Source organism: Panthera onca, chromosome B1, assembly GCF_046562875.1.
Source record: "Panthera onca isolate mPanOnc1 chromosome B1, mPanOnc1 haplotype 2, whole genome shotgun sequence".
Classification (NCBI taxonomy): Eukaryota; Metazoa; Chordata; class Mammalia; order Carnivora; family Felidae; genus Panthera; species Panthera onca.
In genome coordinates, this window is record NC_138342.1 from 88,851,482 (window position 1) to 88,864,483 (window position 13,002).

At 36.0% G+C, this 13,002-nt stretch overlaps 1 protein-coding gene across 1 annotated transcript; it reads right to left on the reverse strand.

Annotated features, from left to right (window-relative positions):
- Positions 1 to 312: 312 nt before the first annotated feature.
- GIMD1 (GIMAP family P-loop NTPase domain containing 1) lies at positions 313 to 11,376 on the reverse strand. Its single transcript, XM_060654489.3, has 3 exons — positions 11,246 to 11,376; positions 9,578 to 9,972; positions 313 to 710 (listed from the first exon to the last, which is right to left on the reverse strand). Exons 2-3 carry the CDS (start codon positions 9,968 to 9,970, stop codon positions 450 to 452), a joined length of 654 nt encoding a protein of 217 aa, XP_060510472.1. The 5' UTR covers positions 9,971 to 9,972; positions 11,246 to 11,376; the 3' UTR covers positions 313 to 449.
- Positions 11,377 to 13,002: the final 1,626 nt, after the last annotated feature.

Genomic DNA, 13,002 nt, shown 5'->3' on the forward strand with positions numbered 1-13,002 from the left:
TTTATGTTTGGACAATTAGTATTGTTACATGTGGTTGTAGTTTGCTCATTCTCATTATTATATAAATACTCCATCGAATATACCTCAATTTGCTTATCTATATTCCTGTTAATGGACTTTTGGATAATTACTGGTAGCTATTTGGCTATTATGAATAGTACTACCAAGAGCATTCTTGTACATACATGTCTTTTAGTGTACAAATCTACACATTTCTGCTGGATATATAATTATAGGTCAATTGCTGTATCATAGGATTTGCATTAGAAGTCTTGTTTCCTTTAATTTCTTTTTAACAGCCAAACAGTTGTCCAAAGTGGTTATACCAATGTACACTGTCAGTAGCAGGCTATGAGAATTCTGACAGTCCTCAACCATTCTGACAAAGGCACTTTTGAAACAAGGTTTCTGACTCTAAAGCCCAAAGCTCTTTTCCCTTTATCTAAATTTTATTTAAAGGTAAGAACTTGGTAACAATTTTCTTTTATAAATTCCATGATTCTTTCTAAGATTTTTATTCTTTGTTCATTAAGTGAGTTTCCTTTTTTATACTGGAAAATATATCTGTGCTGTACAGAATTTAGCAGTGTTAGCAGTGTATCGGAGGCCTCATGCAAGTATTTATCTTCACTGAACCCAGCCTCTTCTATTTTTTCTGCATGGGTGAAAAGAATGGCAGTGTAATTCTTCCAAGCATGTCCTAGAAGTTCCTGAAAGAGAGAGAAAGTTAAATGGCTATTTGTCTTGGCCTATATTCCTCAAACACAAGCAAAGGAGTTACGGTCCAACATAGGCAACAGATCTGGATGTCATTATGTTACTAAAAATTGATATATGCAATGGAAAGTGAAGATGGGGTCAAATAATGTAAGTAAATGGATAGAGATGGGTGGATTTTGTTAAAAAAAAAGGCTTTAATTCTCCATTTCATTTTGCTCTTACAATTTATGTATACACAATTTCAGAACTGCATGTTATTAATGCTGCATATGATACAATTACATTTATAACATTCAGCAATAATTTCTACTTGCCTGCCAACCTAGAGCTGTTAGAACCACTGAATTCCTTTAAGTCAGAGGACTTGGGCCAAGGGAATTGTCGTATTCTTTTTGTAGAAATGTTGTGTTACCATGATAACCAAAAGTGTCTTCTAAGGATTTGTAATTATATAATCTGGTTACAATCTATTGATTAGTCAGATGTCATACAATGGAAAAGTTAAGATCAAATTACATTTAGTGATTTGAAACAGCTACAAAATATTGTGATTCACTCGCATCCTCTTCACTTCACATGCTTAGAATCAAGTCCAGTTTATCAAATGACTTCCTCTACTGTGGTTGAAAAACATTGAAGACTGGTGTTCCTTTGTTTAGTGATATATGGAAGTTGGTTATATAATAAATTCTTGTTTGGTGAAAATAAGCTGATGTAAAGCAGAAATGCCAGCATGTGGCAAATTGTTCATACAATATGGAAGGTGTCTAGGAATAACCATTTAACTTTTTAAAATATTTACAAAGTTATATGAAATCATGGCATTGTGAAAGTAAAATGACATTCCATTCATTCCAAATATTCTCATTATCAAAATATTTTCAAATCTGCTACCAGTTTATAATAGCAGTTTGGAATTTAGATCCTCACCATCATCTCAAATAGAAAGTTTATTAGGGTTTTATTTATTTTTGAGTTTTTGGAAAGATATAAAATACTTAGGAATGAACATAACAAGAAATATCCAGGACCTCTAGTAATCAGAAGAAGGAAGGAAGAACAACTACTATTTAGTGCTAGATATTATGCTAGGTACTTTACATGCTTTATTTATTTTGAAATTCAACATAATGCTTTGTGGAAGATACTAGTATTATTTCCATTAAATATGGAGAAACTGATGTATAGAGAGGTTGAATACAAATCCATAGAGGGATATCAGGACAAACTGGTTTAAAAATTCTTGAGAAAATTGAAAGATGGTTTGGGAAACTATTTTCAATGTATGTAACAAATACTGGATTGGTATTTATAAGACTGAAAAACTGCAAATGAAAGGAAGAGAGAAAAGGGGAGAAGGAAAGGAAGGAAGGGAGGAGGAAGGGAATAAGGAGTCAAGACATGTAAATAATAGAAAATATGGCAACTGTGGGACAATATATTTAAACATCTTGAGACCACGGTTACCAACTAAATTCCTGGTACAGTCTGGCATTTATCAGACTATTTGTTTACACATTTATCTCTCTAACTTGACCAGTAGCTTTTGGAAGGCAGAGTCTATGCCTTACTATGTAAGTCAAAGCTTTGGCACATTGTAAACTCTCACTAGATATTGGTTGGATTAATTTGGAATGTAGACCTCACTGTCATCTCAAATAGAAGGTTTAGGGTTTTATTTATTTGTTTTGAGTCTTTAGTTTTGAAGTTTAATCTTTGGGACATAAAATGGTACTTTCCTATAAAATTTCTCTTCTGTAGTTCTCGTGGGTTTGCATGTAGTCTGCATTTTGTGTTTTAAATTCAGAAACACTTTTCTCAGTGAGTAAGTCCAAAATTTTCCTCATATCTGTTTAAAATTTGTCTATACCATAGAATAATTATATATATCTAGTTCTAAAAATGCCCTGCTTGAAGAAAATCTGAATTGAAATTTTAAGATCAGTACATTCAATGAATAATTACTTTTAACAGATTCTAAACTTTACAAAAGGATTTTTAAAAAAGTACTTTAGTTGGCATATTCTTATGTGCCTTCAGAACACAAATTAGCAAAATCTTAACTAACCTAACTTGTAAAAAGGATAATTCTTGTGTAAATCTAATATATGTGTAATTTCAAGATCACATTTTACCTAAAAGTGACATAGCAAAATTTGTCATATTCAGTATGTTGTAACATGTTCCTTGTGAGAGAAGATCAAAGCATTGCAAAATAAACTAGTGTTGTGAGTTGAATTGTGTACCCACCCCCCTCCAAATTCATATGTTGAAATCCTAAACCTCAGAATGTGACTTTATTTGACAATAGGGTCATTGTGAGTGGGCCTCTAATCCAATGTGATTGGTGTCCTTATAAAACAGCAATTTGGACAAAGATAAGAATAAAGGGAAAATGCCATGTAAACATAAAGACAGTCATCCATAAGCCAAGGACAGAACTCTTGGATAGATTCTTTACTTATAGCCTTCAGAAGGAACTAACCCTGCTAACATTCATTTCAGACTTCTAGCCTCCAAATTTATTGAAAGACAATAAATTTCTGTTACTTAAAAGCCACCCAGGTAGTGCAGCCTTGTTACAACAGCCCTAGCAAATTAATACAAATGGCTGAAAAATTAATGAAGTGCTAAATAGATTTAGATTCTGGGAATAAAAAGATTCTTGGGTTATTTACATCAGAACTGCTTGGGATGCTTGCTAAAAATGCATCAGAATCTTTAGGGATGGATCCTGGGAATTTGAACTTTAAAAAGAATTCTAGGTGATTTATTCCTTCTGCAAATAGTTATTGGGGGTTTGCTTTGTTCCAGGGACAAAGAGTGGACCATGACAGATAAACTTTCTGCTTATGTCTAGTGGAGAATTGTTTGTACTACCTAAACTTAAAACTGAGGAAGAGGGGCAGGCAGGAAAGAAAATACTTTCAATTTGGTTTAATTGCAGGTATTGTGATAGAAAATATATTGGTGCTTTAGAGGCAGACATTTAGCCCAATTTGGGGTGGAGGTGGAAAGTGAGCGTTAGAGGAAGGGATCAGCATGAGTTTCTAGCATGTGATGATGCCTTGAGTGTAGGCATCAAGAAGAGAGTTATCAGACTGTGAAGACACACCAAGTAAAGAGACTGATTGAGCATTATTGGGAATTGTATAGTATTGGGCCTTTATTTCTATAAAGTGTAATTATTAATCCTTGAATGTTCTTATCTCTGAAAGTTTCTCAAATTTAGAGCCAGTTCTGATATTCACCAAGTACATGATTGATGTGTTTATATTGATTGTTATGATATTGAAATGTTTAATTCAAGTTAATAAATAGACACCTTAACCTCTTGAGTGCTACCCCCAGGCCTACCCTCTGGGTGTTGGTTGATGCATGAACCACATTTATCATTAAATATTTTTAAAACATCACTATAATAAAAATTCATGCTAAATAAACTGTTTGGCTCAAGTGATCCCTTCCTGAGTTATATAATATGGAATTCTTCTCTTGCTGGTTAGTACTTACTACATTAAATGGTATAACTTTCACGGTATGTCTTTAGTTCCTGATTTTCTGGGTTGTAACGTTAACACATTCTGTTTTTGTCTCCACCAGACATTTCCTATACTTTAAACTATAATAACATTCAGGAAAAATGAGTTAAACCACCTAAGGAAAATGGATCTATAAGTGCGACACCACTTAAAAGTCCATGTGTTCAACCACTCAGAAGTTTTTACATGTTGATAATTATTTATGAAAGGATGCTCATGTCCTAAACTGTGAGAGAAATTGCACTTTTGAGTTACTGCCAAAAATAGAAGGGAATGGTTGATTTAGCTTATAATCTTTAGATTGATTTTTGGCTGCAAAATAGTTGACTATTTGAAAGTAGTGTCGCTTGGTGTATAGTCATCGTGTTAGTGGCCAAACGTGTTCTCTGTGGACCCAGAGAAAGAATAATCACAGTTGATTGATACCTCACATAAAAATCCAAGAGCAAGATAAGTTAATGTAAGTTATCTGGTGTTAATAATTTAAATATAGTACTAAGCTAGATGGAAATGTTACAATCAATCATGAATTGTTTGGTTTCAGAGTGCTAATGGGTATGAGTCCATCTAGTCCTTTTGGGACAACTAGTTAGGATATAAACTTTGTTTTCCAGGAATTATGTTCATTTTCCCAGGACCTCACCAGCCCTGCCCCATTTGTTTGTGGTTGATGAAATCATAGCATCTGGACTTTTTCGGGGGGAAATTTTAAAAAGCCAACTATTACATCAACTGAGAGAAAAATTATCATGGAACAGGAGGACAATAAGGACCATTCTTTATATTTCATACTATTCCCTTACTCTCATCCCACTTAAAGCACCACATTACCTTCTCAGAGAACTGAATGATAAGACGTTGTTAGATGCAGAGAATATTCAGCCTTAGAGATCATGTGTCCAAATTGCCTTATTTTACAGATGAGGATATTGTGGACTTTTGATGTTAAATGACTTTGCCAAAGCCGCACAGCTGATTGTTGGCAGGCCTGGGCCTGTGACAGAGGTCCCCTCACTGCCAGGCCCATGTCTTTTCCACTAAATTAGAGCTTCTCACTTTAACCTTAGTAAGCCAGTGAATTTTCTTCCCAGATTTTTTTTCTAAATTAATAAGGAAATTCTTATACATCAGGGCTGTGTATGCTTGATTTCACTCTGATTTTCTTCTGAAATCTATCAAGAAAATCCCAAAGAAGGCTACAAATAACATGTCCTAATTTTAGCATAAGACAGATACTAACAAAATTATGACCATAGCTGACATTTGGTGTGCACTTGCCTTGTGCTAGTGTCTGAGTTAATTTACTGTTATAATATGAAATTAGTCCTGAAAATAACCCAGTAAAGGAGACACTGCTGTTTTCCCACTTTACCAATTAAGAGATTGAAATCTAGAGAAATTACTTGCCCAAGGTCACAAAAAAAGTAAGCCGAAACTTGAACACAAGTATATCTTACTATAGAACCTGTTCTCTTAACCTCTATAATAGGTTGCTCATATCTAGTAATTCATTTGAATAAGGACTCATTATAATTTGTGTAGTGACAGTAATAAAAAGTGATAACAATGGTAGTAATTTTCTGCAAACCTACTGTAAGGCACAATGCCAAGCACATTATATTCATTAAATATAACCCAAAAAATTTTAACATAGGTAAAATTATCCCCATTTTATAAGTGAGGAAATGAAGCCAAGAAACTCTTAGTAACATTTTTAGTCATATATCTACAATTGTAACAAGGCTTATTTTTCAACTAAATGGTATTAAACAACTAAGCCCATTATGTTTGTTAAGTATTTTCAGGCCTTGCACTGGCCTTCCACACCTATAACATCAACATTTGAGTTGTTCAGTCTAAATCAAAAATACATGCTTGAAACCTGATTGTATATAGTAATAACACATGATGCCCTGATGGTGGAAAGAATTTGGATTTTAGTCAATTCCTGGATTCAATTCCTTGTGCAGTTTGGCTGCTTGCTAGAACTTTTCTTAAGGTAACTTTATTCTGTATTCTCTGATTCATTACTTGTGGATTTTTAAATAACATTCAAGTGATAGTCAGATAATATTTAGATGAATCATTCCCTTTATTTCCCAGTTTCGGAGAGATGACTCACTGACATCTCCACCATTTTGCTATAAATTACGAAGACCTAACATAAATAAAGAAAAAGGGATCATTTGGGGAAATGTTTCATTTGTCATAGCTGGCAGCCTATAAGCCCTCTAAAAAATATTAAGAGCACAAATTAAAAGAGACATTTAAAGAGGGAATAGGGAGGTACAGGAAAGAAGAGGTTACTTTTCTGGCATTGGCGTTGTTGACTCCTTCCATGACAGGGAGCAGCACCCCCAGAAAGGAGGAGAGGAAAGGGGAGAAGGCAGATATTCCATTCCCCATTTTGCATAAACCAGGAAGAAAAAGCAGTCCAGGGTGTGTCTGGAACCAGAGGACCTTAACAACTCCTTGCTCCTTCCTAACAGCTGTTGGTCCTGTTGAATACTCAGACATTCTGCAGCTGCTCCCAATCTGTGAGCACATCCAGATGGCTGCCACCAGTTACTTAAGCACCTTCAGGAAGAAGGTCATAAACAGCCAGCTTGTGCATAGGCGATCTTCAACCAAAAATTATTATGGAAGCCCAGAATAGGACTGCAGTGCCTCCCAGGGGTCATGGGCCCCTCTGAAGATTACTAAAATCTTGGCTGCTGAGTTTTTCTGGGAGGGAAAAGATATTTATTTTAGAAAAAAAAAAAAATTCTGGATCTGAGTTTTACTCTAGCCTATCTCCTCCCTGCCTTTAAGTCATGACCTGGAGACTGGCTTAAGGAAGGCAGTGGTAGGAGAAGGTGGCTGTATGCCAGATACCTTTTCAAAGATGAGAGAGACATGTATGAATCAACTTCTCTTGTATAAAAAAATAGGGGATTACAGTAGTGTTCTATATCCTAAAACTGGAAAACAAAATCTGTTTTTAAAACATATGCCTTTTAAAATGCCCCTTTTGGCCAAGCATAGTACCAGCATAGAGAAAAATTTGGAGGCATAAGGAGAGAGGTTAGTTTTTGAGAAATATTCGTGCACTTACTGAATTTACTGAGTTACATCCACCTATACTTTAAGCCAAATATTTATTTAATGGCAGCTTTAAATGAATTTTAAAACTTGTTTAAAAATTACACTGATGGTGGGGTGCCTAGGTGGCCCAATCAATTGAGCGTCTGACTTTCGATTTTGGTTCAGGTGATGATCTCGTGGTTGGTGGGTTTGAGCCCCACATCGAACTCTGTGCTGATAGTATGGAGTCTGCTTGATATTCTCTTGCTCTCACTCTCCCTTTGCCCCTCCCCTGCTCGCTCTCTCTCTCTCTCTCTCTCTCTCTCTCTCAAAATAAATAAATACACTTAAAAAAATTACACTGATGGAATAGCAACAGGTTTCTCCCCCATCTGGTTTCTACCAGAAATATTGTTTGACATGCAGGCTTTCATAGTTTAGGGGAGGTTTGTGGGTTTTCTTAGATTACACATTGTTTCTTAATTGCAATCATCTTCTCTACTTTTGTACAGCATGTCCTTGATTTTTCAGGAGTTGGATGATGAGGATTATTTTTTTATGCTCTTGTCACCCTATTTTTTTCCGCTAGTTTTTTGTGATATGTTTTTTTTTTCATTTTTAGAACCATGCAGTTACTAAAAAAAAAAATGTGTCATTTAGAACAATCTTATGCTTTTAGTAGTTAAAGGGAAGAAAATATTCCTTTGAAGCTAAGTATACTGTCTTTTTAAGTGTAACAAACCCTACATCATGATCAGAGAAATGTCTGCTCTCTATTCACCATGTAATTTACCTGTAGAGCTTCTAGTAATGATGAGTTCTCTTATCTCAATGACTAAGCAAGGCTACTGAGTAATGCTAGTCAAGTCCAGCAGTTAAATTTGGTTGGCCCCAGACTAGAGAATCAAGACACTGAATGGAATGGAGCAGCTCAATGAGCAGTTTCCAGGAATTGTTGGTTTTACATGGGCCTGGTTCATATATGTCTATACTGTATGCAAGTATTACTCCCTCCATCTCCTGGTTATAGCCATACCCAGAACCTCTCCCTATCTTCAGCTCCTCTCCTAGACTAGCTGAACAAGCTTCCAAGATAGTGACTTGTAATAAACAAACAAACGTGAATGGACCACTAGGCAAAGGTGGCATATGTTATTTATGTTCACACTGAGGTCCCTGTGGTCTTCTCTTGGCTATCATGGATCAGTTAGTGGCCCTACAGATGATGAGGCACACAAAGCATCTGAAATTCTTTATTTCTTTCCTAAAAAATAAAGCATAGATCTTCTGTGCATGTTTGCCATGATATAAGTCAGAGTGAAACCTCCTTTCCCCCTGTCCATACATTACACTACTTTGGCGCTGTCTTATATTTGTTTATTCATCTCTTCTAGACTGTAAGTTTTTTGAGGGCAGGGCTCATGTACTGTTCACTAATCATTAAGCTCTGTGCAGGTACCTAATACAGTTTGCAATGATTGAATCAGTGAATGAACACCCATTTGTTTGTGAACTGTAAGATACTGTCCCCTTAAAAAGGAGGGGTGTACCTCAGTTGGTTAAGTGTCCAACTCTTGGTTTTGACTCAGGTCACGATCCTATGGTCATGAGATCCAGCCCTGCACCAGACCGCTCCCCTCCCCAACCTGCTTAAGATTCTCTCTCCCTCTCTCACTCTGCCCCTCCCCGCTCCCTCTCTCTCTCTCTCTCAAAAAAAGAAAAAAAAAAAAAAAAAGAGATTGTCCCCTTGATATTAAATGGATGCAAGTCAGTATTTTAGTTTTAGTTTAGTAGTTCTTAAGCTTGGCTGTTTTTAAGAAATATATGGAAAATTTATGCAAATGCATATACCCAGGCTCTACTCTTGTGATTCTCTTTCAGTGGGGCTTGGATGAATATGCATTTTTAATGACAGCCCAGTTGATTCTGATGCAGATCGAGTGGAGACCACATTTACAAACTTATTCAGAGGTTAGTTAACCTCTGAAGTTAGCATCTTATTTTTTAGGGGGGTGGGTAGAGTCCTATGGCCCAGCTGCAAAATTACCAACCGAATTCCTCTAAAGGAAATTGTAAAAATGGTTCTTGGTGGGAAAGATCAAGTAATTTTTACAATTTCTATGTGACTAGCACTTGTTTTAAACTTGCTTTAAACTACTCTTTTAATCAAATTGTCATAGTTCTTTCCTGTTAGGATAATTGACCTTCAAATAGGAATAATGGCATTAGTGTAATTGCCTATTTTGTATTACCTGAATCATCTGGACTAAGTCAGATACTTCCTGTCCACAAAGAGGCATGTCTGCTCTTTGGACCAGCAGTGCAAGATGGAGACCCTCTTGCCCAAAGTGATGTGCCAGGGCCTCCTTGACCTCCTGTTTCACATGCTTCTTGGTCAGTCTGCTGTGTGGATAACCTGGAGTGTCCAACACCTGGATCTGCAGGGTTATCTCTTGCCCCCCTCGACGCATGAAGCCACAGAGGTGACAACTGCGGCCCAGACAGCAATCTTTGGTCACAGAACATGGAGAAAAGCTGCTGTGGAAGTCAGTGCTTCCCAAAAGAATGTTCCCAGCAGAACTTTTTCCACTCTGAGTCATGCCAAAGAGGGCCAAGTTGATGATCATCTTGTTAGAGTCTGTCATGTCTGTGGGTAAACAAAGGGTCAGCATAAGCAGTTAGACTTCTATACTCACCCAGTGTAAGGCATCTTACTTGGCCAGGGGCATTGCAGGTATTACCTTTGGTTTACTTAGCCCTCATTCATAGTGGCTAAAACACGGAGGAGTTCTCCACTTTAGTGGAGACAACACAGTGATAGAGGAAGATTGAAAGAATATTGGTAGTTTGCAACAGGAGAGGAGAGAGAAGTTTAATATAGATAAAGAAGAGAGGAGGAAGCAATAATTGTAGGAAAATGAGGGGGGAGAAACAAAATGCATGAAGATAATGTAAACCTGTTTAGGAGGAATATGTTAACTCATCAGTGTGGTAGGTGAGTCCATTTAGCAATGGGTGCTGATGTTTCTGACTTCATTAACAAGGCTAGCAGCAGTATTGAAAAATTAATCACTGTTGGAGGAGAAGTAGGAACAGAAGAGTGGAAGAAACAGATCCTTCCTGCCTTTTAACTAACATCCCATACTTCTCCACCTCCCCACCCCATGAATACACAAGTGGCATCTGCAAAAAATTATCTTTCCTGACTTCCTGAGTGTTTGTCCCCTATGAAACATGAATAATGTTAAAGATTTCTGTTTTTGTTTACTATTTTTTTACAACCAGGCAGCACTCTGATGAAAATGAGAACTGCTTGTAGTTTCTGTTATGAAATAATTAGTAAATCATTTCCATGGTCCACCATAGTAACTTACTGGCTTTTGAATAAAGGAAGTAAAGCCCAACACATTGTGTAGCTCAGTTAGGAGGGAGAATCTTGAGAGAATCTATTCCATTTAAACACCCCTAACATGGAGGTAATCTTCTGTGCAGAAATAAGCATTTTAAGGTCACTGATAATTTTCATTAGATCAGTAAAGCAGAGCTACAGGCCGATTGCCAAGTATACTCAATTGCTGATTCAGAAATAAGGACACTTAATATTGCATATTTATTACTTTTGCTTATAACTTGTATTTCTAATATTCAGTTTTATGTCCTTCTGGCCTTTCTTGTCCTCTAATGCCCCTCACCCCACCCTCCCTAGACTCTAATATGAACATTTTGAAGGAACCTCACACCCCCACACAAAATATACTCATTTTTGGAGTCCCTCAAGGTGATTCCAGCTCACCCAGCTCATTCAGCCCTATCAGCTAAACCGTAGTCACTCAGATTTCTTTTTACTCCTTAATCAAATGCATGATTTAAAAAGTAATAATGATTATAGAATCCCAATACGTTTTCTGTATGTCACGTACCTTTTCCAATCTTAAAAATACTTTTTCCATAAACTTCCCTGGAGCTGGTATAGTTGTTCTCAGGTTGAACTTTAACCTTCTGACGGTGTTACTGTACCACTCTGGGACTGATACTGTATGTATTTTATTTCGTTAATCTATTACCAGAATCCTCTCTATAAATGGTTAGTTATCTTCTTCTAATCAGCACTGACTTTTTTTTTTTTTCATCTGACAGACTAGTCATTTCAACAGATACTTCCTGAAACTTTATTTCCAAGATTAAAGTCTTTGTTTTAGGGCATTGCTGATAGGTAACCACTTATCCATAGTATAAAGAAAGCAAGACTGACAACTATTAAGCCCAAGCTAGACATTCAAAAGCAGTGGTCGCAATTATTTCCATTGTAAATGATGAGTACCATATCACTACTTGGTCAAAACTTTCAACAGGTAGATATGTAATATTCATGCAATAAATAGATACTGAGTTTATAATAGTATTTAGTTCATAAATTCAAAAATTCTTTAAGAAAACCCTTGGCTATTTCCATGGAATTGAAATTTATTATCTCATCCTAACTGATGCAATCACTAGTGTGATTATATGTGCACGTGTAGTTTCCATATCAATTAATGATAGCATATTTCAGAAAAGGAGTACAACTGACTGTAAGTTGAGGCCAGATACATTATGCTTAAAATTTGGGTTTCATTTTGTTATTGAAACTTTATTTTTTTTCTCTTTTTAGTATATAACCTATACTTTTCCAAATACCTTCTTAGTATGTAATATGTAGAAACCTTAGTATGGTTATATTCTGGTTCATCTTCTGTACCTCTCAAAAAGTCTGTGAAGTATGTATTTCTGTGTGAAGGAATCTTGGAGACATCTGGAATGCCTTATGACTTCATGGGCAGAAAGTTAAAAAGTCTTCCTGTGTGGATATAACAAGGAAAACATGAACTGTTTTCATTCATCTGACAAGCACATTTGGCCTTCTTGAATGAAGTAGAAAGAACCTCCCCCAGGTGGCAGTAGTAGCCTGTTTCCTAAGAAGTGATTTGAACCAGAGTTTATTTTCATTTTCTTCCTCAAACTGTAAACTGACATTCTTCAAAAAGGCAAACTACATATTCATTGTGTGGAAGATCTTTTGAACAAAGGTACAATTAAGCCCTCTTTCCTGTGTTCCTTATAAAATGTGACAAGTGTAAAGGTTCTTGGTTTTCAAACTCTCCTCTTTGAAATGATAGTTTAAATCGTTTGCTGAATGCAACAGTTGACAGCTTAATAAATAAGGTTCAGAGTTCATATGTGTGGTTAAAAATTCCTATGAGACTGCAAAATTTAAAAATAATTTCCAACAGGTTTAATAGTGGTTTTAGAGTTAAGTCAATTTAAAGATTATATAGAAGGGTAATGCATTGATATTAGATGATGTATCTAATTGTATTCTTTTGTATCAAGGTGAAAAAACAACTTGATGAATTACCTTCACTCTTTATAAAAACTTGGCTAAATACAATGTAGCAAGGGTAAAACTGTATTACTTTAATGGTTGAGTCCAGAATTTTTCTGAGGAAGGGAATTGTCTTTGAGAAAATAGTTCAATTTAGCTACTTGAGGTAAAAAAAGGGATCCTGTTAACATAAGTCAGACTCACAAAAAGTAATAGCAAACTGCTGGCAATGGGGGAAGAGTCAAAAAGAGTAGAGATCAGGGTATATCAAGAATGGACGGAAGGAGGGAGAGAGAGGCATAGAAGGGGAAAGAA

Bases quoted from the DNA above. Each gene is read 5' to 3' on its own strand.
- GIMD1 (XM_060654489.3), bottom strand. From the start codon at position 9,970: ATGACAGACTCTAACAAGATGATCATCAACTTGGCCCTCTTTGGCATG. The intron at 711-9,577 runs GTAATACAAAAT...TCTCTCTTTCAG, and splicing joins ACTTAGTCCAGATGATTCAG to GAACTTCTAGGACATGCTTG.